Raw genomic sequence first — 25,031 nt, 5'->3', positions numbered from 1 at the left:
TATAGAACATTCTTTTGGCCTGAAGGCCTGTCATTTAATTTGAATTCACAGGCAGAAAAATCTTAGAAGTATTCACATTCTTCATTGAGTTAATAAGCAAATAATAGCAATAATTTGAATCTACTCACTTAGAACATTTCTTCTTTGGATTTCTTTCCCAGCTGTGCCACCTACTGACTATGCACAAACAAGCATGTCACTTTTAGTCTCTCTGAACCTAGGTTCTTTGTGTTTTTCTTTTTTCTGCAAAATGTGAATGAAAATACCTATGTTTAGGACTATCATAAGGGTCAAATAAAATAATGGATGTCACAGTGCTCTGCAAGCTTTCAAATGTCACGTGGCCCTTGTTATTACTTGCCGTCCCTAGTGCGTTAAAGCAAGGATCAGTAGAATCAGAAAACATGAACTGGATCCTCTTTTTTTTTTTTTTTTTTTTTTTGTTTGCTAGCCTTTGTCCCATATCATTAAACTTTGAAACTGAAGTTTCAGCAAAAACCAATATTCTGGAATTATTAAATAAGTCATCAATAGCTAAAATACTGATTTTCTCTCATGAACGTAATAGTGCCATTGTGGTTAGTATGCCTGTCCAATTGAAGTAATGAAAATAACAGCATTAGAAGCATCCATCTATTTAAAGAGTTGATGTTTTGTTTCCTTTATTGTTTTATTTTTTCTGCTTTGGTGATTTGTTTCATTATTATGCTCTATGGATTGATGTGTTTATCTTTTTGAAGATGAGTCCGCTCTGCTTGAGAACCTGCCAAGGACAATGCAGTTAGCCCTGGCTGTTGATGTGAACTTCAGTACCATCAGCAAAGTCGACTTGTTCAAGGCAAGTGCTTTTACAATGAGTAGAAAGACACCACAGCCACCTCTCTTTTAAACCTAAGCTCTTGCTTTATACAGCATTTAGGAATTTTATATTTTCCATTATGTTTTTTTTTTTTTAATCATCATTTTATTGAGATATATTCACATACCACGCAGTCATACAAAACAAATTGTACTTTCGATTGTTTACAGTACCATTACATAGTTGTACATTCATCACCTAAATCAATCCCTGACACCTTCATTAGCACACACACAAAAATAACAAGAATAATAATTAGAGTGAAAAAGAGCAATTGAAGTAAAAAAGAACACTGGGTACCTTTGTCTGTTTGTTTGCTTCCCCTACTTTTCTACACATCCATCCATAAACTAGACAAAGTGGAGTTTGGTCCTTATGGCATTCCCAATCCCACTGTCACCCCTCATAAGCTACATTTTTATACAACTGTCTTCGAGATTCATGGGTTCTGGGTTGTAGTTTAATAGTTTCAGGTATCCACCACCAGCTACCCCAATTCTTTAGAACCTAAAAAAGGTTGTCTAAAGTGTGCGTAAGAGTGCCCACCAGAGTGATCTCTCGGCTCGTTTTGGAATCTCTCTGCCACTGAAGCTTATTTCATTTCCTTTCACATCCCCCTTTTGGTCAAGAAGATGTTCTCCATCCCACGATGCCGGGTCTACATTCCTCCCCGGGAGTCATATTCCACGTTGCCAGGGAAATTCACTCCCCTGGGTGTCTGATCCCACGTAGGGGGGAGGGCAGTGATTTCACCTTTCAAGTTGGCTTAGCCAGAGAGAGAGGGCCACATCTGAGCAACAAAGAGGCATTGAGGAGGAGACTCTTAGGCACAAATACAGGGAGGCCTAGCCTCTCCTTTGCAGCAACCGTCTTCCCAAGGGTAAAACTTATGGTAGAGGGCTCAACCCATGAAACCACCAGTCCCCTATGTCTGTGGTCATGTTAGCAACCATGGAGGTGGGGTAGGCGAATACCCCTGCATTCTCCACAGGCTCCTCAAGGGGGCAGTACATCTTTTTTTTTTTTTTCCTTGTTTGTCTTTTTTCTTTTCTTTTTTTTTTTTTTTAACTTTCCCTTCTTTTTTAAATCAACTGTATGAAAAAAAAAGTTAAAAAGAAAACAAACATACAATAAAAGAACATTTCAAAGAGACCATAACAAGGGAGTAAGAAAAAGACAACTAACCTAAGATAACTGCTTAACTTCCAACATGTTCCTACTTTACCCCAAGAAAGTTACATAATATAGCAACATTTCAGTGAACTTGTTCCTACTACATCCATCAGAAATTAACAGACCATAGTCACTTCTGGGCATCCCCAGAACGTTAAATAGCTTATCTGTTCTTCCTGGATTATTGTTCCCCCATCCTTAATTGCTCTCTACTGCTAGTTCCCCTACATTCTACATTATAAACCATTTGTTTTACATTTTTCAAAGTTCACATTAGTGGTAGCATATAATATTTCTCTTTTTGTGCCTGGCTTATTTCGCTCAGCATTATGTCTTCAAGGTTCATCCATGTTGTCATATGTTTCACGAGATCGTTCCTTCTTACTGCCGCGTAGTATTCCATCGTGTGTATATACCACATTTTATTTATCCACTCATCTGTTGAAGGACATTTGGGTTGTTTCCATCTCTTGGCAATTGTGAATAATGCTGCTATGAACATTGGCGTGCAGATATCTGTTCGTGTCACTGCTTTCCGATCTTCCGGGTATATACCGAGAAGTGCAATCGCTGGATCGAATGGTAGCTCTATATCTAGTTTTCTAAGGAACTGCCAGACTGACTTCCAGAGTGGCTGAACCATTATACAGTCCCACCAACAATGAATAAGAGTTCCAATTTCTCCACATCCCCTCCAGCATTTGTAGTTTCCTGTTTGTTTAATGGCAGCCATTCTAACCGGTGTTAGATGGTATCTCATTGTGGTCTTAATTTGCATCTCTCTAATAGCTAGTGAAGCTGAACATTTTTTCATGTGTTTCTTGGCCATTTGTATTTCCTCTTCAGAGAACTGTCTTTTCATATCTTTTGCCCATTTTATAATTGGGCTGTCTGTACTATTGTCATTGAGTTGTAGGATTTCTTTGTATATGCAAGATATCAGTCTTTTGTCAGATACATGGTTTCCAAAAATTTTTTCCCATTGAGTTGGCTGCCTCTTTACCTTTTTGAGAAATTCCTTTGAGGTGCAGAAACTTCTAAGCTTGAGGAGTTCCCATTTATCTATTTTCTCTTTTGTTGCTTGTGCTTTGGGTGTAAAGTCTAGGAAGTGGCCGCCTAATACAAGGTCTTGAAGATGTTTTCCTACATTATCTTCTAGGAGTTTTATGGTACTTTCTTTTATATTGAGATCTTTGGTCCATTTTGAGTTAATTTTTGTGTAGGGGGTGAGGTAGGGGTCCTCTTTCATTCTTTTGGATATGGATATCCAACTCTCCCAGCCCCATTTGTTGAAAAGACCATTATGGCTCAGTTCGGTGACTTTGGGGGCCTTATCAAAGATCAGTCGGCCATAGATCTGAGGGTCTATCTCTGAATTCTCAATTCGATTCCATTGATCTATATGTCTATCTTTGTGCCAGTACCATGCTGTTTTGGCAACTGTGGCTTTATAATAAGCTTCAAAGTCAGGGAGTGTAAGTCCTCCCACTTCGTTTTTCTTTTTTAGAGTGTCTTTAGCAATTCGAGGCATCTTCCCTTTCCAAATAAATTTGATAACTAGCTTTTCCAAGTCTGCAAAGTAGGTTGTTGGAATTTTGATTGGGATTGCATTGAATCTGTAGATGAGTTTGGGTAGAATTGACATCTTAATGACATTTAGCCTTCCTATCCATGAACATGGAATATTTTTCCATCTTTTAAGGTCCCCTTCTATTTCTTTTAGTAGAGTTATGTAGTTTTCTTTGTATAGGTCTTTTACATCTTTGGTTAAGTTTATTCCTAGGTACTTGATTTTTTTAGTTGCTATTGAAAATGGTATCTTTTTCTTGAGTGTCTCTTCAGTTTGTTCATTTCTAGCATATAGAAACATTACTGACTTATGTGCATTAATCTTGTATCCTGCTACTTTGCTAAATTTGTTTATTAGCTCTAGTAGGTGTATCGTCGATTTCTCAGGGTTTTCTAGATATAAGATCATATCATCTGCAAACAATGACAGTTTTACTTCTTCTTTTCCAATTTGGATGCCTTTTATTTCTTTGTCTTGCCGGATTGCCCTGGCTAGCACTTCCAGCACAATGTTGAATAACAGTGGTGACAGCGGGCATCCTTGTCTTGTTCCTGATCTTAGAGGGAAGGCTTTCAGTCTCTCACCATTGAGTACTATGCTGGCTGTGGGTTTTTCATATATGCTCTTTATCATGTTGAGGAAGTTTCCTTCAATTCCTACCTTTTGAAGTGTTTTTATCAAAAAGGGATGTTGGATTTTGTCAAATGCTTTTTCAGCATCTATTGAGATGATCAATTGATTTTTCCCTTTCGAGTTTTTAATGTGTTGTAATACATTGATTGTTTTTCTTATGTTGAACCATCCTTGCATGCCTGGAATGAACCCCACTTGGTCATGGTGTATGATTTTTTTAATGTGTCTTTGGATTCGATTTGCAAGTATTTTGTTGAGGATTTTTGCATCTATATTCATTAGGGAGATTGGCCGGTAGTTTTCCTTTTTTGTAGCATCTTTGCCTGGTTTTGGTATTAGATTGATGTTAGCTTCATAAAATGAGTTAGGTAGTGTTCCATTTTTTTCAATGTTTTGAAAGAGTTTGAGTAAGATTGGTGTCAGTTCTTTCTGGAAAGTTTGGTAGAATTCCCCTGTGAAGCCATCTGGCCCTGGGCATTTATTTGTGGGAAGATTTTTGATGACTGATTGGATCTCTTTGCTTGTGATGGGTTGGTTGAGGTCTTCTATTTTTTCTCTGGTCAGTCTAGGTTGTTCATATGTTTCCAGGAAATTGTCCATTTCTTCTACATTATCCAGTTTGTTGCCATACAGTTGTTCATAATATCCTCTTATAATTTTTTTAATTTCTTCAGGATCTGCAGTTATGTTACCTTTTTCATTCATTATTTTGTTTATATGGGTCTTCTCTCTTTTTGATTTTGTCAGTCTAGCTAGGGGCTTGTCAATCTTGTTGATCTTCTCAAAGAACCAACTTTTGGTGATATTTATCCTTTCTATTGTTTTTTTGTTCTCTATGTCATTTATTTCTGCTTTAATCCTTGTTATTTCTTTTCTTGTACTTGGTTTAGGATTGGTTTGCTGTTCATTTTCTAGCTTCTTCAGTTGATCCATTAGTTCTTTGATTTTGGCTCTTTCTTCCTTTTTAATATATGCGTTTAGTGCTATAAATTTCCCCCTTAGCACTGCTTTTGCTGCATCCCATAGGTTTTGGTATGTTGTGTTCTCATTTTCATTCGTCTCTATATATTTAGCAATTTCTCTTGCTATTTCTTCTTTAACCCACTGATTGTTTAGGAGTGTGTTGTTTAACCTCCAGGTATTTGTGAATTTTCTAAGTCTCTGATGGTTATTGACTTCTAATTGTATTCCATTGTGGTCAGAGAATGTGCTTTGAATAATTTCAATCTTTTTAAATTTATTGAGGCTTGTTTTATGTCCCAGCATACGATCTATTCTGGAGAAAGTTCCGTGAGCACTAGAAAAGTATGTGTATCCTGGTGATTTGGGATGTAATGTCCTGTAGATGTCTGTTAAATCTAATTCATTTATCAGATTGTTTAGGTTTTCAATTTCCTTATTGGTCTTCTGTCTGGTTGATCTATCTATAGGAGAGAGTGATGTGTTGAAGTCTCCCACAATTATTGTGGAAACATCAATTGCTTCCTTTAGTTTTGCCAATGTTTCTCTCATGTATTTTGTGGCACCTTGATTGGGTGAATAGACATTTACGATTGTTATTTCTTCTTGCTGAATTGCCCCTTTTATTAGTATGTAGTGGCCTTCTTTGTCTCTCAAAACATCCCTGCATTTGAAGTCTATTTTATCTGAGATTAATATTGCTACACCTGCTTTCTTTTGGCTGTAGCTTGCATGAAATATTTTTTTCCATCCTTTCACTTTCAGTTTCTTTGTGTCCCTGTGTCTAAGATGAGTCTCTTGTATGCAACATATTGATGGTTCATTTTTTTTGATCCATTCTGCGAATCTATATCTTTTAATTGGGGAGTTTAATCCATTTACATTCAACGTTAAAACCGTGAAGGCATTTCTTGAATCGGCCATCTTATCCTTTGGATTATGTTTGCCATATTTTTCCCTCTCTCTATTAATATCCTTTATTGTACCCATACCGAATCTCTTTAGTACTGAACCTTTCTCCAGGTCTCTCTGTCCTGTCTTTGTTTCTCTGTCTGTAGGGCTCCCTTTAGTATCTCCAGTAGGGCAGGTCTCTTGTTAGCAAATTCTCTCAGCATTTCTTTGTCTGTGAAAAATTTAAGCTCTCCCTCAAATTTGAAGGAGAGCTTTGCTGGATAAAGTATTCTTGGCTGGAAATTCCTCTCACTCAGAATTTTAAATATATCGTGCCACTGCCTTCTTGCCTCCATGGTGGCTGCTGAGTAGTCACTACTTAGTCTTATGCTGTTTCCTTTGTATGTGGTGAATTGCTTTTCTCTTGCTGCTTTCAGAACTTGCTCCTTCTCTTCTATGTTTGACAGTGTGATCAGTATATGTCTCGGAGTGGGTTTTTTTGGATTTATTCTATTTGGAGTTCGCTGAGCATTTATGATTTGTGTATTTATGTTGTTTAGAAGATTTGGGAAGTTTTCCCCAACAATTTCTTTGAATACTCTTCCTAGACCTTTACCCCTTTCTTCCCCTTCTGGGACACCAATGAGTCTTATATTCGGACGTTTCATATTATCTATCATATCCCTGAGGTCCATTTCGAGTTTTTCAATTTTTTTCCCCATTCTTTCTTTTATGCTTTCATTTTCCATTCTGTCATCTTCCAGGTCACTGATTCGTTGTTCAACTTCCTCTAGTCTTGTACTATGAGTGTCCAGAATCTTTTTAATTTGGTCAACAGTTTCTTTAATTTCCATAAGATCATCCATTTTTTTATTTAGTCTTGCAATGTCTTCTTTATGCTCTTCTAGGGTCTTCTTGATTTCCTTCATATCCCGTACTAGGGTCTCATTGTTCATCTTTAGTTCTTTGAGTAGCTGCTCTAGGTGGTGTGTCTCTTCTGGTCTTTTGATTTGGGTGCTTGGGCTTGGGTTATCCATATCGTCTGGTTTTTTCATATGCTTTATAATTTTCTGTTGTTTTTGGCCTCGTGGCATTTGCTGACCTTGATAGGGTTCTTTTAGGGTTTGTAGACCAGTTGAAGTCCTTATCTCTAATTTATCAGATCTACAGCTTCGTGGAGTACACTTTCTCTAACTAACCAGCAGGTGGCATCCACGAGCCACCTGTTCTCCACAAGCCAGATCTCCCCTGCTTAGCCTTTTTGGTGAGTGGGGGAGTGAGTCTTGTGGGGCCCAATTGGTGTACCAAGCTTGCGTGTGTAGTTGGTGTTGCCTGCCCTGTATGTGGGGCGTGTTTCTGGGCAGTCGGGGAGGGGGGGTGGCCCTAACAATCAAATCTCCCTGATGATCCTAGAGTTTTAAAGCTGCTGCAATAGTCTAATCCTTCAGTGCAGTCCTGCCACAGTTTGTCTCTGCCACTGACCCACAAGTCTTTGGTATTGGCGTATGGCTCCTGAGACTTGCAAGTGGGCCCCTCTTCCAGGCTGTGCACCCCGGGTCCTCTGTTGAGGGATGACTGTGCTATGTCACAGGTGAGTGCCGTCCCCCCAGGGCAGTTCTGGGCTGCTGGGCTGTGTTGGGAGGCTCCCAGTCTGCTCAAATGATGGCTGAATGGGGCTCTGTTAATTCACACTGCTCCCCCTTCCCAGCTCTGGGACATTCAGCTGAGGTTGCAGGGAAGGCTAATGTCCACGCCCAGTTTTGTGGTGTGTGCCTGTTATTTGAAGCACTTCCGTCACACTGGGTTGTCTGGGGCAGCTCTGGGCTATGGGGCTGGCGATGGGCAGGAGTGTTTCCTGTCCACCAGGATGGTGGCTGTGAGCGGACACCCCCCTTTTCTTGGGAAGTTGTGTTGTTTAGTGAATTTTCTCAGCCACTGGAATATTGCCTTTTGTCTCAGAGCTCTCTTAGTTCTGCTCTTGACTTGACGTGCCCAAATTTCAATTCTTTGAAGCTTTCTGTATTGAGCTTCTTAGAGTAATTGTTTTAGAAAAAGCAAAAAGGATTTAAAAAAAAAAAAAAAAACGGCCCTCCTCAGAGATCTAATGGGTTATTGAAATGCTAATAGACAAAGCAACCAGGGCCATTAAGGAAAGGTGCACAGGGCAGAGAGATCAGCTTTGCTTCGGGATTTGCATATGCGCCTCAAGGCCTGATCTCCGCCCTTCCCCTTTCTGTGTTCACCAGAACTTGAAAAATCCTCTGCTTTTATTTTGGAGTTTTTCGTGTTGTTTTTTTTCTATGTCTGTCTCCTCTCTGCTGGGCTGGCTGCTCTCAGAGTCTCTGGTGTCTGGTCTCAGTCTATCTATGGTTGGAGTTTGAATCAGTAGAATGAGTTTCCGATAAGAGCAGCCACTGCAATTCTCCCTTCTCCTTCCCGGAGCTGACAGCCCCTCCTCCCCCGGGACTGAGCCTGGCAGGGAGGGGCGCGGGTCCCCTGGCCGCAAAAACTTACAGATTTCGCTGATCTCAGCAGTTCCACGTTTTCATGAGTGTTGTATGAAGTATGCCCAAAGACAGATTGCTCTGTGGTGTCCAGTCCACGCAGTTCCTGGCTTTTTACCTACTTTCCTGGAGGAGTAACTGAAACATACAGCTCACCAGTCTGCCATCTTGCCCCGCCTCTCCGCCATTATGTTTTAACAAAGTCAAAATAACCTGAAGAATTTATGTAGAATGAAAGAGTCAAATAAATTACGGGTCTCTCTTCAGCAGACATCTTATTCTTTCAAAACCTCGCTCTCCTAATTGGTGTCAAAGAAGAAGAGTTCTTCAGATTCTTCTGGCATTAATTTAAATATAATTAAACCCTACAGCTCTATGTCTTTGCTAGTGTGGGCATTCTCTCCTCTTTATGAATGTGACTTGGCAGTGCATGCCAAACCAGGCCCCAGATTAGCTCTGCATTGGCCTGACAGAGAATTCTGCCTAATCATGTCTCCGATTATAAATACTTCAGTTTAACAATTCTAAGATGGCCAAATTTAAATTTAGAGATTTTTTTTTTTCAGAAAAAAAAATGCATAGAAAGTTTAATTAATTTTAATTAATTTATTTTTTAATATTTTTAATTTTACTGGTCTTTTCTTTATGCATTATAGTGTATGTAAATTTTTCTCATCTAAGATTTAATTCTGTGCACATGACATTCACTAATTCATCTCTCCAATTAATTCATTCAACAAATATTTACTAAGTTCCAGGCACCATTTTATCTAAAACCTGACATGAAATAATTAGAATAAGCAAATTCAGAGTCAGAAACTAGAATACAGGTTACCAGGAGCCATGGAAGAGACAGAGAATGGGAAATTGATGCTTGATTGGTAGAGTTTCTGTTTGTGATGATGGAAGAGTTTTGGTAATGGATGGTGGTGTTGGTAGCACAACATGGTGACTGCAATTAACACCACTAAGTTATATATTTGAATGTGGCTATAAGGGGAAATTTTAGGCTGTGTATATGTTACTAGAATACCAAACAAAACATAGGACTGTACAGCACATTGAACCCTAATGTAAACTATATGGACTATAGTTAATAGTATAATTATAATATCATTTCATCAATTGTGACAAATTGTTGATAATGGGGAAAACTGTGTATGGGGGGCATTATATAGGAACCCTGTATTTTGTGCATGATTTTTCTGTAAACCTGCAACATCTCAAATAAAAATAAATTTTAGAAAATACACATGGTGCTGACATTCTCGAAGAGGGGAATGAAAAATCAAGTCAATATAGAACATGTGTGGAGGTGATAAGAGCCATGAACAGAATTAAACAGGTTAAGGAAGATGAGGGTTGGCACTGGTCATAAAAGACCTCCACAATGAAGTGCATCTGAGCAGAGGACAGAAGGAAGCAAGGGAGTGTGCAGAGCGAGTGGCTTTAAGGTGCGCCATGGGAACTCAGGCTCAGGCACAACAGAAACTTAGCAAATGACCGCCTTCTTACTTACACTGTACAAAAGGTCCAAAAGAGCAGGGAAAAGGTCCCGTTGAGGTTGGTCTTCTGAGGAGACCAGACTGCTCAGTTCAGGGTATGGCAGCTCCACAACCTGCACTTGGCATGGGAGAGGAGGGATAAATCTGTGCTCCCCGAGGGTGGGGTATTTATATAACCGAGGGGGAGGGGCCATACACGACAGTTCCTAACCTGGTAAGTAGCTGGGACTGCTTGTTCTGGCATCTGGGTTCAAAGTAAGGTCAGGCCATTCCCTGAAACCTAAAGTCTCCCCGGACTGCAAAATGGAAACATATTGAAACATCTGCACCCAAAGAAAAAGAGGGGGTAAACAATGGCTAGGAGATGGCTGCTGAGGGAATCCATGACTTCCCCATATGTCCTGCAGGTATGCATGAGAAAGGAGCATGCCAGAAGGATAGAACAGCTGAAGTTGAGTTGGGCAACCCTACAAGAATGCCAGAGTGGCTGGAAAAGACAGAGAAGGCAAGAGGAGTCAGAGAACAGTAGAATATGGTGGCTGGGGCAAGGGACAAGGTGGCCTTGGAAGCTGTGGTATACACTGTGTTGTACTTTGAATCACAAAGGCACTTAGAATCCTGAACAGAAGGTGACATGTTGACAAGGATCATTCTTTCTGCTGAGTGAAGAGTAGACATTAGGAAGCAAGAGTGGAAAGCAGGGAGGCCAAATGGAAGGAATTGTAGCAGCCTATAGAAGAGACTGGTGACAGGACCCAAGGTTAGCAGAAGCAGAGGTTGAAGAAGCAGGAGCTGTGTAGTAGAAGGTTTAGTAGATTCATTCCCAAGGTTAGGTTAACTGATGGCTTTATAGGATAGTAGAGTTTCCTTGATCATGTCCTGTTCTAGATTTCCATCAAGATTTTGATGAAGATGTAAAAGGTGTGATTTTCAACTTGGCAGATGACACAAAGCAGGAAGGAATAATTAATGTGTCAGATTGCAAAATTTAAAATTAACTCAACTCAATACTTTGCAACAAAGAGAAAAGAAAACAAAATTAAGTACAGCATGCATAAAACTAAAACTGAACTTAATAGTATTATAACAATTTGTTTTCAGACCTGAAAGTTTTAGTTGACTTCAAACTCCATGAGTCAACAGTTATGTATGAGATTGCCCTACGTTTTAACATAATGGTTTTCTTGATTATTTAAATTACCCCTGGATTAATATGTCAAATTTCAAATTATCATTTTAAGAAGGACCTTGACAAATTAGAGTATCTTCTAGCCCAGGTGGGGATTGGGTAGTGGACCAAAGAGATAGTAAAAAGATGGTCTTTTAACATTAATCTGTGATGATAAAAATCAGATCAATGATTGCTTCTAGTGGGAGTGGGGATGGGATGTTGACTGGCAAAAGACAAGAGAAAACTTCCCAGAATGTTGGAAATGTTTTATGTCTTGCTAGGGACGTTACACACGTGTGTGCATTTGTCAAAAATGATTAAACTGTCCAATTAATATCTGTATATTTCACTGTTTGTAATAATTATTCCTCAATATAAGAAGAAGAATTGACTTAAAAGGAAATGTGTACATGGTAAGAATCCTTAGTTATAGGAAAAAAATTAATTCAAGGACAAAAGAAGTTACCTATACTAAAGTCTGTCATATGGACAAGGAGTCAGACATTCTATATTTACCACAAAATAACTCTCAATTGTAAACATCTGTTCTAAGCTGTAAAATCTCTTCCAGAGTAAAACCTCCTTGAAAAACAAGGCTTGGTCTTTACTGTCTTTGTATCTGCACTGTACAGCATAGTTTCTGACACACAGCAGTTTCTTAGTTGCTTCCTTGGGAGAGAAAGAAGGGGCAGGAGGGAAGTGGAAGAGAGAATGCCCTGGGACCTATAAGAAAGTAGTTTCAGTTCAGTTTCCAATTCCTAATAGAAGTGCTGGAGAAGAAGAAGCATTATGGAATGTGTACAAGCAGAGTTTTATGACCTTTCACCAGGGAAACATTGAAAGGGATTCCTACATTGCTTAACCAGTTTGTCTAGATAAGTGGTTTTCAAACTGCCGTTTGCAATCCACTGGGGAGTCGTGAATTCAATTAATAATCAAGTGGGTCACAACCAACATATAAAGTAGAAGAGAAAATATCAGAGTGCCTCCTCATAAGTAAGGGTAGGCATTATGAAATTTTTGTTTCTGTTATTTATTTTTAAATGTGCATATCCATATTTACATGCATGCTAGGTACAATATAAATATATGCCTTACTGTAGCTTAGGTCAAAAATATATGGAAGTCACTACTAGGGTAAATTATCTTAACAAAAATTTAAAATGTTGTAAAACTCTTTATATATTAATAACTGGCTTAATTGAGAATTAATGACAAAAACTACTTTTCTAAAGGAAAAGTTTTAAATTTGATAGTGATGACTTTCACGGAATTATCTCTGATTTTTGGAAGTTACCAGTTTCGGCCTCAAGAGCTTTTTCCTTTGTTTTCACATATATTTTTGGAAATTCATAAAATCAGCAACATTTTAGAAAAAAGGTTAAATCTTCACATCTTGCTAAGTTGTATACAAACTTAGATTCATTTTTACCTGTCATTTCCATTAAAGATGCAGTTCCTTCCAGAAAGGACCCATTTCCATTTGTATTTCCATTAAATGAAAAAGTTGTTTTTTTCTCCTAAAGCCCAGTAAAGTAGAAAATAAGCGAGTATGGATTCTTTCTAAATTTATTTTTATGGCGACAGTCTTAGCAGTTTATACAAATCTCTTTCTTTAGGAGGAGCTAGGTTGCATAGAGATTATACACCCCTGTCACATAAATTATACCCAACTGATTATTGTGTTGCTTCTGAATCAGTCTCACATGTTCACTGAGAGCCTCCTATGCATCCAGGGCTTCTGGGTAAGAGTCACAGGAGGTAACATAAGAGGTGTGTATGTGGAAGGATGCAAAGGAGTCTACCAGGTGAGAAGGTTGAGACACCTGGACAGAGGCTTACAAGTGTGAAATAGCATAACCCTGTCACAGAATGAGGAGAGGCCCTTTGAGACCAGGGCATAGTGATGACAACCAAAGTGAAATCTAGAAAGGTCCATTGAAGCCAGGCTGTGGAGTGTGGATCCAATCCTGTAGACAAAGAAAACTATATAAGGAGGAAACTGACAAGACAGATTTGAATTTTACAAAGACAAAAATGCTGCTATGTTAGTAAACACATGGACCAGAATTTCCAGTGATACAAAGAAAGGTGACTTCAGCTGCTGAAAACCTCCATATCTTGAATTCTTCCTGAAAATGAGTCTTCCATATCTTTGAATGGAAGCAGACTGAAAGAAGGAAGAGGAAGAGGGAAAGAGAGAAAAGGAAAAAAATCCGGCACAAAGATTGGAAGCTGGCAAGCATGCTTTGGATCTTTCCAATCTTCAGGATCAGAGTAAATAAAGGGTACTTAAAAATCATTTAACTTAACAAATACCTATTTTAAGATTTCCTAAGGAGGATTTTAGGTTTACATTTTAGGCCTTCAATCAACAAATTGCAGAAGGACTTTTCTCCATTTTGTAAGTTTCAGAATGGATACAGATTGGAGTTTCTTTGCAATGCAACACCAGAGAATTATTTTAAGTCGAATAAGTGCTTCAGTTTTTCAAAAGACATGTGTCTGTTGCTTTAATTTTGCATTATACTCAGGTTAAAAATCTCAAAAAGCACAAGTGTGCTTATATTCTTTTCCTTTTAGCCTTGTGAAATTTGATTTTAAATCAGTGGAGTGGTGTCATAAGTATTGTTTTGCTGGATAAATTATAATAAGGACAGTGTCATGTGAATACTGTCCATACTGTCCATAATCCTTCAATCCCAACAACACCATCACCATACAGCTAGGAATAACAAATTCTTACATGGCCTTACACATTTTCAAGGACATGGGGAATATAATTAAGTGAAAGGTAAGAAACCAAGCTGTTGCAGGTGCTAAATTTTAAAATCGATACGTCTTCACAAAAATCATAATTACTGCATATTGAATGCTTATATGTACCACACTGTGCTAACTGCTTCATTTACCTTCACTTATTTAATTTTCACAGAACTCCTCTGACAAAAAGTTTTATTGCTATCCCATTTTACTGAAAAGGCAAACTATTTACCTAGCTGAGATAATAGAGCTCTAAATGATGGCATGGGGTTTGAGCACAGGTTTTTCTTCACAATCTGTGAACTTAACAACTGTATGATGCTACCTTTCAGTTGCTCACCAATCTGGATAAGTAATAAGATGGTTAAAAACAACAACAACACAAAAAAAACGGGGGAAGTTTCACTGGAGTCAAAAGATCATCCTTCTTTGATGGCTTCCAACTCTGCCTCCCCCCCCACCCCACCCCCGGCTTCCTGTAATCAAAGCACATGGAATTGGAGTCATAGATTTTCTCCAAAACTTTGCTTCAGTCAATTGCGGTTAATTCGTAAGATTTGCTCCTTCAACATGAGTGACCCGAGTTTTGAAATAACTTAGAAATAGTCTTTTTTTTTAAATAAAAATGGCTCTTCTTGTAGATTTCATGTTGTTCCAGCCCCAAACTCAAGTATTAAGCTAATAAGAAATGATTCATTTCTGTGAGATTGGGAAATTTTCCCTCTTTCATGATTATTTATTATTTTGCTTTTGATGTTTAAATATATTTTAGAAATTAAATGCCAGAGAAATAACATTTTGCCTCTCCACTAAATTTCCGGAAAAGAGAGAAAATGTAATAAAAGGTATGTCCTGCCATCTACTGGCTTACTGTAAAATCACATACTTGACAACCTGAACAAGTGCTTACAGCTCAATAGTAGGAAACCAGGGACCCAGAGCTATCAAAATTGGAATGCAGGTACCACCAGTGTGTCCAGGAAGGAAAAATGTGTCTCAACATTTGCTGCTCTTGTATAAGTGCAGAAGCCATCCCAAACAGCACCTCACTGGGATTTGTGACTCATTTCATTGTTTGTGATTATATGGCAAGCTGAGCCTGGAAACACAGTGGTAAAGGTGGAGAGAAAGAATTTTTCATTTGGGTAATAGACTTTGCCAGGAATGGACAGGAGTATCAAAGTGATTTCTACCACCCATCCGCAGATCCCCCAGCAGTGACACCCTGTTCAGAAATACCATAGGATATTTATTCCTGGGGACCCCAGAGTAAATAAGTCTTACAGTAAGTAAGACTTATTTAAATAAGTAAATAAGTCTTACAGTAAGACATTACATTTCGTTTTTATCTATTTGTTTTTACCCTGGTAGGATCTCTGAAAAAGTATTGTTGCTAGACTCTTGAAGTATTTTTAAAGGTGAGCTTATGACCTAGATGAACTCCATTCAACTAACATACCCTGTCTAAGGTATCAGGCTAGGCACTAGTGCAGTACCCCAAGATATTGAGCCCATGTATTCCCTTTTTTCTGTGGCTTCCCAATAATGTGACTAAATTCTAAATAAGTAACAAAATGTCTTTGGTTGTTGTGTTAAGACTAAGTGACTCAAAACATGTAAAGTGCTTAGAAATGGTGCTTGGTATATAGGTTTTTAATGTTTCTATCATTACTTTTATTATTAACTGAGAAATGAAACTGCCATAATTCACAGAGGAATTTTCACACAGGTAAAATAAGATTATTTCATGTGGTCCTGCTTGATCATAGGAAAATGGATTAGATTCATCCTTCGAATTCCATCTAACTTATGACTTCCTGCTTTGACCATGTGATACTGAAGCATCTAGAAAAATATAATTATTGTGAGTTCTCAAGGAAAAATTGATTTAGATTATTTTTACTAGTATTTTCAAATGTTGAGTGTGAATTAGGCCCAATTCACTTAGCGTATATGCTGGTTTGGATGTATTATGCCCCGTGTTCTTTAATGCAATCTTGTGGGGCCCAAAGTATTAGTGTTGATTTGGTTGGAATCTTTGAATTTGGTTGTTTCCATGGAGATGTGACCCACCCAACTGTGGGTAATACCTTTGATTAGATTATTTTCATGGAGGTGTGGCCCCGCCCATTCAGAGCTCAGACAGAAGGAGCTCAGTGCCTGCTGCAGCTGAGAGACACATTTTGAAGACAGCCATTGAAAGCTGATGCTGACATTTTGGAGAATGCCATTTTGAAACGCAACATGGAAGCAAGCAGACACCAGCCACGTGCCTTCCCAGCTAACAGAGGTTTTCTGGATGCCAATGGCTTTCTCCAGTGAAGGTACCCTATTGTTGATGGCTTACCTTGGACACTTTATGGCCTTAAGACTGTAACTTTGTAACCAAATAAACCCACTTTATAAAAGCCAATCCATTTCTGGGTGTTTTGCAAAACGGCAGCATTAGCAAACCAGAAGAGAGTGCAATACTGGTAAGTTATGATATCATAGTACCTTGCAAATTATTTATCAAATTTGACTTTGATATGTCCATCAGCTACCAGTCAGGCTTGCCTTTGCCTCAATGACATGGGGCAACTGGATTCAGAATCCCAGCCCTAGACATATCACCCATTGCTTGTTCATTTAATGGGAATGGAGCTTAAGATAGGACAAAGTATTTCCTTTGATAATGGGAAACAAGCCTCAGTTGGAGAAAGCCCTGGAGATTATTGTTTATACATGACAGTCACTAAAATTCATGTTGAGGTATAAATTATTAATAATGTCTTCAGTTTTGTTTGGAAGAAAGTAAGAATGAGCTTGGAGATGGAGAAATCCTACAGGACCCGGAGAGTAGGCATTCCAAAGATAAATTTTACCAGCTTTAAAATTGTATTCAGAGCTTGCCATGATTAGAAGAATTTCCTGGGTATAGAAACCACCATCTAAACTATAGACTATGTTTTGAATGAAAAGAGAATTTTTCCCAATACCATTCAAATCTCCAGAATCCTTACTGAATTCCGTAACACATGGTTTTTACACAGCCCTGAATTTTCTATTATCAAAAAGAGAGTTATTTCTAACAACTTCATTTCATACATCATCTCATATTTATTCAGTGCCTATCATGCCCCAAACCCTGGTGAGATGCTGGGAATACAGGAGTGAATATTACACACATCTTGCCCTCAAGTTGTTCAGAGTGTAAGTAATAACCCACAGTCTATGATACTCTTCCTCTGACAGCAACTGCGTGTGTGATTTCGGAAAAGTCAGCAGACTTTCCTGCACCTTTGTTTCCTCATCTAAAAATGGGAGTGCTAACAATAGAATAATGGTAGGCATCCCAGGGACTCTGTGAGGACTAACTGAGCAAATATGAGAAAATAATAAAATTTAATGCAAAGTACATATTAATATAATATTGATGTTGTTTCCTATGCAGGTAACCCCAATTTATTTTTAAAAAGGACATTTATGAAACAATGCTTGTGCTCTGACTTTCTGTAAATCAGAAAGTTTCCTAATGACTTCAGTAAAGGAAATGGAGCTGAGTTTCAAAGAAAAAAAAAAAAGCTAGCCTGAAGATGTAATTCTTTTTAATCAATGTAGCAAACTGAATCTCAAGAAAATGATCATTTTCTGAAAAAAAAAGATAATCGTTTTCAAAACACATCGTGCTATATAATGACTTTATAATACAAACTTCATTTCATTAAGCCTAAATCCAGATAAGAAGGGTCTAGTCTTAAACCACAGCTGCCCCAAGGCCAGTGGCACCTTTCCATAGAGCAGTTGTTAGTGAACAGAATCACCTAATGGGTGGATCTTAAATTGTAAGTTTTTCTACATACAGCTGTTATGTTCCATTTGCATGATTTGATCCAAGTGTATAAATAAACGGTCATATATAGAGTGGCTCAAATGTTTTTCTCTGAGGATATCCAAGTTATAAGCTATTGATATAAGGGCTTGTGTGCATTCCTACTGAGAGGGCTAATTGTTTGTTTATCTATTTCAGAGCTTGTCTCCTAGTTTGGTCTAACACTTACTACTGATTTGGTTTCCTTTATTTATGCTTTCTGCCTGTGAGCTCACCTGAAGAATAGAAGGAAAAGTTTAAATGTATTCCTCCACAAAGGGATGTGTGTTTTATTTTATTTGTATTAAAATTTAAAATTAATAAAAATTAAAGTTGAAGTCTCATCAGTTCTTCGCCTCAAATCCAATCTCTTTCCTTCCTCCCCAGAGGATTTTGGAAGGTATCTTTCAAACTCTTAGTTTTTATACTTTACTTTGTATCTATATATCCATATATCCATGCAATATTGGTTTGTGGAATCTTCATAGTTAGAATTATACTGAATATTGCTCAATAAATATATATGACTATATATATTTGCTTAATATAATAATAATAAACTTGCTTAATAAATATATATGACTATAAAATGTATACATATATATATAATGTATGTACAATCTGGTTTATTTATTTTCACCACTCTATGGTATTCCACCTACAAATACTCAATATTTTATCTGTCTGCGGATTAACATTAGGTTGCTTCCAATTTTTTCAGTGTCACAAAGAAAGCATCCTTGTGCATATCTAGAATCAGAAGTACTACCTTAGGAAAGCAACATTTTAACTTATCAATAATTCCTATAAGTACAATTTAATACATTGAGAATTTTCATCAAAGTACGTTCCAATAGGAAATGTTCAAGGAATGAAAACCTGATTTTTGATCTACAAATTATAATTAAGGTAGTGGAAAATAATGCCAAAAAATCAGTTTATGCATATGAAAGTAAATATAAGGGTTTCTTTTTAAAAATCTTCTATTTCTGATCATTTATAATATAAATCTTTTCCACAGATAAGAATGATTGAGAGTTAGCTTCATTGCAGTGATATTCCAGGCATGCATATGTTCAAGAACTTCCACATATTTCTAATGGATCATCTTTAAAACATCAAAGATACTAACTTTCCTTAGTGGAAGAGATCCTAAGATTAAACCAGAGTTTGTTGGTATTTTTTTCTAAATGGGTTCTGAGTGATTAGAATGCCAACTTCTGAATGAAATTATTCTGAATGGATGACAGTTCAGAATAATAAAGGAAATAGGCTGACACAGGTGATTTTTTTAGAAAATTTTTACTGAAAACGAGATAAACACACGTTTTAGCAAAAATGGTGTTTGTGGTTTTCTTTAGCGCATATGCTAACCTGTACGATATGGTAAAAATGAAACAAATATAAATAAAACAGATACTTCTGTGCAAAGGAAATCCATAGCAAGGAAAGACCAGGAAAATTCTCCTCTTCCTGAAAGGGCCTTTGGGCATCTTTGCAAATGCAAATCATATTCATCCCTACATGACTCAAGTTTCATTACTCACAGAAGTACTTTCCTGAAGCCTCCCTTCTGTCCCAACCCCACTCCCAGGCAGAAGTAACCCTCTCCTCTTATAAGTCTCATGGATCTTTACCTCACTGTGTCTTATGACATGATCATCTTCTACCATCAATTACAGCTTTTGTGTTTACTTTACAGCATCATCCCAACTAGACTCACTTTCTTTCATCTTTGATTCCTCCAAGGCATGACACATATAAGGCCTTGTTCATGAAGTTTCTCATCAATATTTGAAGATATTGTATTGAGAAGATATCTGTATTAAAAAGATAATCCTGCAGGCCTTGGCGTTTCTCTAAGCTGGAGAACCAAAAGCTGTACTTTGTTCAATGAATTTTTAAAATTCTAACACCAAGTTCATCAGAATGCTTCTCATCAATGGCTACTTGAAAATACTTCAATCATAAATTATTAACTTTCCTTATCAGTCAAGTAACCCCAAGGTTTAAATTTCATATGAATCTAGGTCAAGTGCTCGCTACTAAAACCATTACAGTAAACTGGGGATTGCTAAAGGAATGATTATCCAGTTCACAAATTGGGAGCAAGCCCTTTGCTTCTCCTCTTCTTTCCTCTCTGTCTGAATTTATGATTAGTTCTCTGCAAAATAATCATTTCCCTAAAGGGTAGGCAGAACCAACTACATAGGGAAAGCTGCTGCATGTTAGCTGCTCTAGCAGGAAAAAGTAAAAGTATTTGGTGAAAGCAAAAGATTCAAAGCCATTAGCTGAAGTGGGATTTTTGAATCTATAGACTTTTCTTTAGCCCATGATAAATAAACAATAATTTGGACAAATCAAAGTTCTTACACTTTTAAAAGTGGATATGAACAGTCGTTCAACCCAAGAGATATTGCTTTTGTATCTATTATGTACATTTCCCCAACTTTCAGAAGAGGATAGTTGAGGTAAAGAAGAAAGATGTACAAGCTTGCAAAGTTAAATAATGTCTAACAATGGTATAAAAGATGTTATAAGAAAGAAAAATATTAAATACAATGATTTTGATCCATGCCAGTCCTGATGTAACTAATAGCCAGTTTTTATTATTGCTATAATTATGAATAGCTATCATTACTTAAGTTCTATGTTAAGTTATGCACTAGTAAACTTTTACTATTATGAGATAATCATCTTTATTCCTAGTTTACAAACTAGGAAACTAATGGCATGAGAGGTTACACAGCAATAGGTAGTGGAGCCAGTATCCAAACTCTTGCCACTATACTATTCATACGTTTTGGGTTTTGTTTTGTTTTGTTTCTAAATATCAGGCCGAAAACAAGTCCATCTCCATTAGCAGTTAATATTTTAGTTCTAACGTAGACAAGATCTATTACTGTTTATTTCCATTGCATTTTGAAATCTTTTGGAGTGTAGATCTTTTGGCTGTCTAAAAGAATTATTTTTCTCTTTATATAGGGATGTGAAACACAAATGATTTATGACATGTTGCTAAGATTGAAATCCACTGTCTATTTACCTGGTGACTTCATCTGCAAAAAGGTGAGTGTATGCTGTTTTTCAAATACACAACTAATAAAACATTTGAGGAGGAATTGAAACATAGGTTATGAGCATAGTTTAAATGAAATTTGTTTGGGATGAATTCCATAGCATAGAAATAATTACGATATACAGCTCTGTATAATAATAATGTGCTCTCAGAGTTCAAAATGGAGCAAGACAATATGGATTTCATTACTGTTATAGGTTGTAAGTGTGGATAGTCTGAAAAGCTGCTTTGTATAAATGTAAATTATGAATCAATCACACCCCATTAATTCCAAATATTTAAAGTGAGGGGAAAAGTTACAGAAGTGAAAGGTGATTCTGCCCTGTTTATGTCTTCAGCAAACTAACAATTACCTCCATTTAGCTTACTCAGTCTGAAGGTAATTGATGCCACATTTTAAAAACTTTTTTAAACTGTGTTTTTTATGATTACAAAAGTAATACATGTTCATTATTTTTTAAATGGAAACTATAAAAAGCAAAAGACAAAAATTCCACCACCCAGAAATAACCACTATGAATATATATCAGCCTTTTTATATGGATTAAAGGACAGATACAGCTTCTTTTACAAAATTGGCATCATTCTTCATATATGTATTGAAGCATGCTTTGTCATATACCAATATATCAGAAGAACATTTTATATATTATCAAGTAATCTTCTACATCCTGATATTTTTTCTTATATAATATTCCAATCTATGTATGTACTATAATCAATTTCCTATTATTGGGCATTTGGATTATTTCCAAATGGTTGCTATTATAAATAACTCTAAAATGAACATCCCCTTGGATGAATATTTTTGCACATCTCTGATTATTAACTTAGGGAGAGAGAGAAGGAATGATGACCCTGGATTTTCTAACTTGAGAGACTAAATCAATGGTGAAATCAGTCCAAATTTAAAAAAAAAAAATAGAGAAAGACGGGAAGTTCAAAGAAATGAAAGATGATCCAAGATTTTGGTGACTTTATAAGCAAATAAGGAAAAGAGGCACTTATATTCCAAAGTAATATTTTATATGCTGTGGTAGAAGTAAGCACAAGCTGCTATAGGACAACAGAGTAGTGGAACTTATCCTACCAAGAGGTACTGGCAAGATTTCCTGGAGAAGACTATGACTAAGTTAAGTCTTGAAAGATGAATAGGAATGAACCAAGTGAAAGAGGAAACTGGGCAGAGGAAAGCATTCACATGAGCCAAGACAGAAAGGAACTGCATCTGCCAAGGGAGGGAATGCAGAAAATTACAACAAGGCAAAAATTAGAATACTTTTAGTATCATGTAGTCAAAAAAACTCAAATATTTTTGAATATTTTCTGTAAGCAAAGCGCTGCGATGGCTACTGAGTATATATAGCAGTGAGCAAAAATGATGGTTCATTTTATAGCCTAGTTCTATGCTGTTCAATACACAGTGTACATCAGACTCATCTGAATATAAATATAGCTATTCAGTTGGTTTGGGTGGAATCCACATATCTGTTTTTTTTTTTTAAAAAAAAAAAGCTCCCCAGGTGATTCTAAAATACAGCCAAAGTTGAGAACTACTGGCCTAGTGGAAAAAACAAACAATAAACAAATGAAATTAAATGTTTTTTTATTGTTTGTTTTTTAATTTTTTGATAAAGTTTAAAAAGAAACAATGAATGAGTGTTAAAGAAAAGTAAATGAACAATCGGGGAGGAGGGGAATGGAATGTTTGGGATGCTCTTTTTTATTTTAATTTTTGTTCTATTTTTTGAAGTAATGAAAATGTTCAAAGACTGTGTTGATGAATGTACAATTATGTGATGTTACTGTGAACAACTGATCATACACTTTGAGGGACTGTATGTTATAGGAATATAACTCTATAAAATTGCATTAAAAAAAAACAAATGAAATTAAATAAATAAGGGGAGGAAAGAAGTTGCCAGATAAGAGAGTGTGTAATGACAAAGGCACTTAATTTAGGTGGATCAGGTGGGTGAAACTGAAGCAGGGAGGTTGTCAGGTTGTCAGGCATGACTTTCATAAAATCTAAAGAAAAGTTGTTTTTTAGTAAAAGAGTAGAGAGGAAAGCATTTTAAATAAACACCTGGAGCCATGAGCCATGAAGCAGGTCAGACTTGGCATGTTCGAGGAATGGAAGCAAGTGAGCAGTTGGGATAGTGGTGAAATTGAAGTCAAACGGTGTGTGAGGTACTTCCAGGAGTGCAGGCAAAGATGCCACATGTACAGTTTGAAATCATTCTAGGCCACGAAAGAGGATGAAACTGGAGGTAAATATTTGGGAGCTGAAATATAATGAAAAATGATTTCATGAGAAGCTCAAGAAAAGGTGAGAGAAGAGGGCCAAGGCTGTAACTCTGAAGAATAGCAGTGTTTAAGGAGGAGGTCAATGCAGAAGACTCAGAAAAAGGCAATTGAGAAAGCACTGTCAGAAATAAGAGGAAAAATGGGAGAGAGATTGTGTTATAATGGATACCAAAAACACAAGATTCCACACAAATTAGTCCAAGTTAAAAGTAGGCAGATTTTTGGTATAAAATAATTTTCATAAAAATGGAAGATAGAAACACCAATGCAGTTTAAGGACCCCTTTAGGACAGTGGTGCATTTGGAATGACATGCCCTTATTGCACCAAAATGGCCTTTCAATTTCTTCCAATAGCATCAGGAACTGAAAATTAAAATAACTCATATAAGCTTTAGCATCCTTACCCCCAAGCAGTGCAAATTTGCTTAACAGAGTGTGAAATACAGAGAATATGCAGGCTTCTCATTTCTAGTTTCTTCCTTACATCACATCCATCACTCAATAATAAAAACAGAGCAGTGAACACAATTGAGGGAAGGAAAAGAATAAATAGCTGAAATAGCATAAATGAGAAAACTTAAGAACGACCAGCCATATTTCTTTGTGTTTTTTTTGTTGTTGTTGCTGTTTTTGTTTTTTTTTTTAAGAAGGGATTTAAGTCATGGTAAATATTCACATAGATGAAAGGCTATTTGACAAGGTCTTAGACAACTGGATACAGCTTAGATTTTGTTTATCAGTTCTGCAAACTATTATAGGGAAGAGGACGGTGACCTAAACAATTGAAGAAATGGTGACATTTAGGATTGAGTTTGCTAACCTGCCTAATCCTCAAATGGTTCCTTAATTTACTGAGTAGCTATCTTGGACTGCTTCAAAAAGCAGTTGGAAAAATAAACCAGTGAACAACTTAAAAAAAAAAAAAGAGCATTTGGGAATTTCCCCTGGATATTCAAAGGTAATGTCTCACACAACTTAGTGTGCCTAAGTATCATCTGGAGATCTTGTTAAAGCACAGATTCCTGGGCCTCCGCAGTCACAGATTCTGATCCAGTAGGTCTGCGGTAACGCCTGAGAATTTGCGCATCTAAACAACTCCTAAGTGATGCTGATGCTGCTGTTCCAGGAACCACACTTTGAGTAACACTGCTCTTCTCCAGTGGGGTACACTCAAGCACCATGATGCCCCCACTAGCCATGGAAATAGCTTTCTACACAGGTGCCCTGGAAATTTGAAGTGCCCCCTTACTAAGAGCTACCTCACTCTAGCAAAGCTCTTGCGTTTTTATACTTTTGCTAAATTAGTACGTAAACCAACCACAAGAGCCTGACTTGATCTTCTTTTGCACATGCTGTCAGCCCCTATTCTCTAAGGAATGTCTCCTTCATTTGAATGCTAATTAAACTTGCAGCAAAGGTTTAAATTAGCCTAGAAATAAGCAAGAAATAGTGGACGTTTTGGTTGGTTGATTCTGCCAGATCTCCTTGGAAAATTATTGAAATGATCATTAAAAAATAATTAAAAGTGCTAAATTATATTTAAGTATCCATTGTATACTTCTACCTCCAGTCAGTTGTATTAATTGCCTTGAAAAATCATTCCGGTTCCTTAAGAGTTACTTCATGCAAAGAATAAAGAATACAACCCCGTCCAGATCATTAGTTCCTAGAATATCTCTTGGAAAACTAATTTTCAGACATTCTGATAATTTTAAAAATCATTCATAGCTATTCCATTGTTTTTTAAGAGATTGGCCTTCTATAA

The 25,031-nt window shown here is 37.0% G+C and overlaps 1 protein-coding gene across 1 annotated transcript in view; it reads left to right on the top strand.

Annotated features, from left to right (window-relative positions):
- The window catches only part of CNGB3 (cyclic nucleotide gated channel subunit beta 3), a 206,569-nt gene that overhangs the window by 138,259 nt on the left and 43,279 nt on the right, over positions 1-25,031 (top strand). Inside the window, exons 13-14 of the mRNA XM_037803185.1 lie at positions 741-838; positions 20,865-20,948. Of these exons, the coding sequence (XP_037659113.1) occupies positions 741-838; positions 20,865-20,948 (182 nt within the window). The remainder of the gene's footprint in view (positions 1-740; positions 839-20,864; positions 20,949-25,031) is intronic.

This window comes from Choloepus didactylus, chromosome 14 (genome assembly GCF_015220235.1).
Source record: "Choloepus didactylus isolate mChoDid1 chromosome 14, mChoDid1.pri, whole genome shotgun sequence".
Taxonomy (NCBI): Eukaryota; Metazoa; Chordata; class Mammalia; order Pilosa; family Megalonychidae; genus Choloepus; species Choloepus didactylus.
This window is presented reverse-complemented; position numbering and strand designations above follow the sequence as displayed.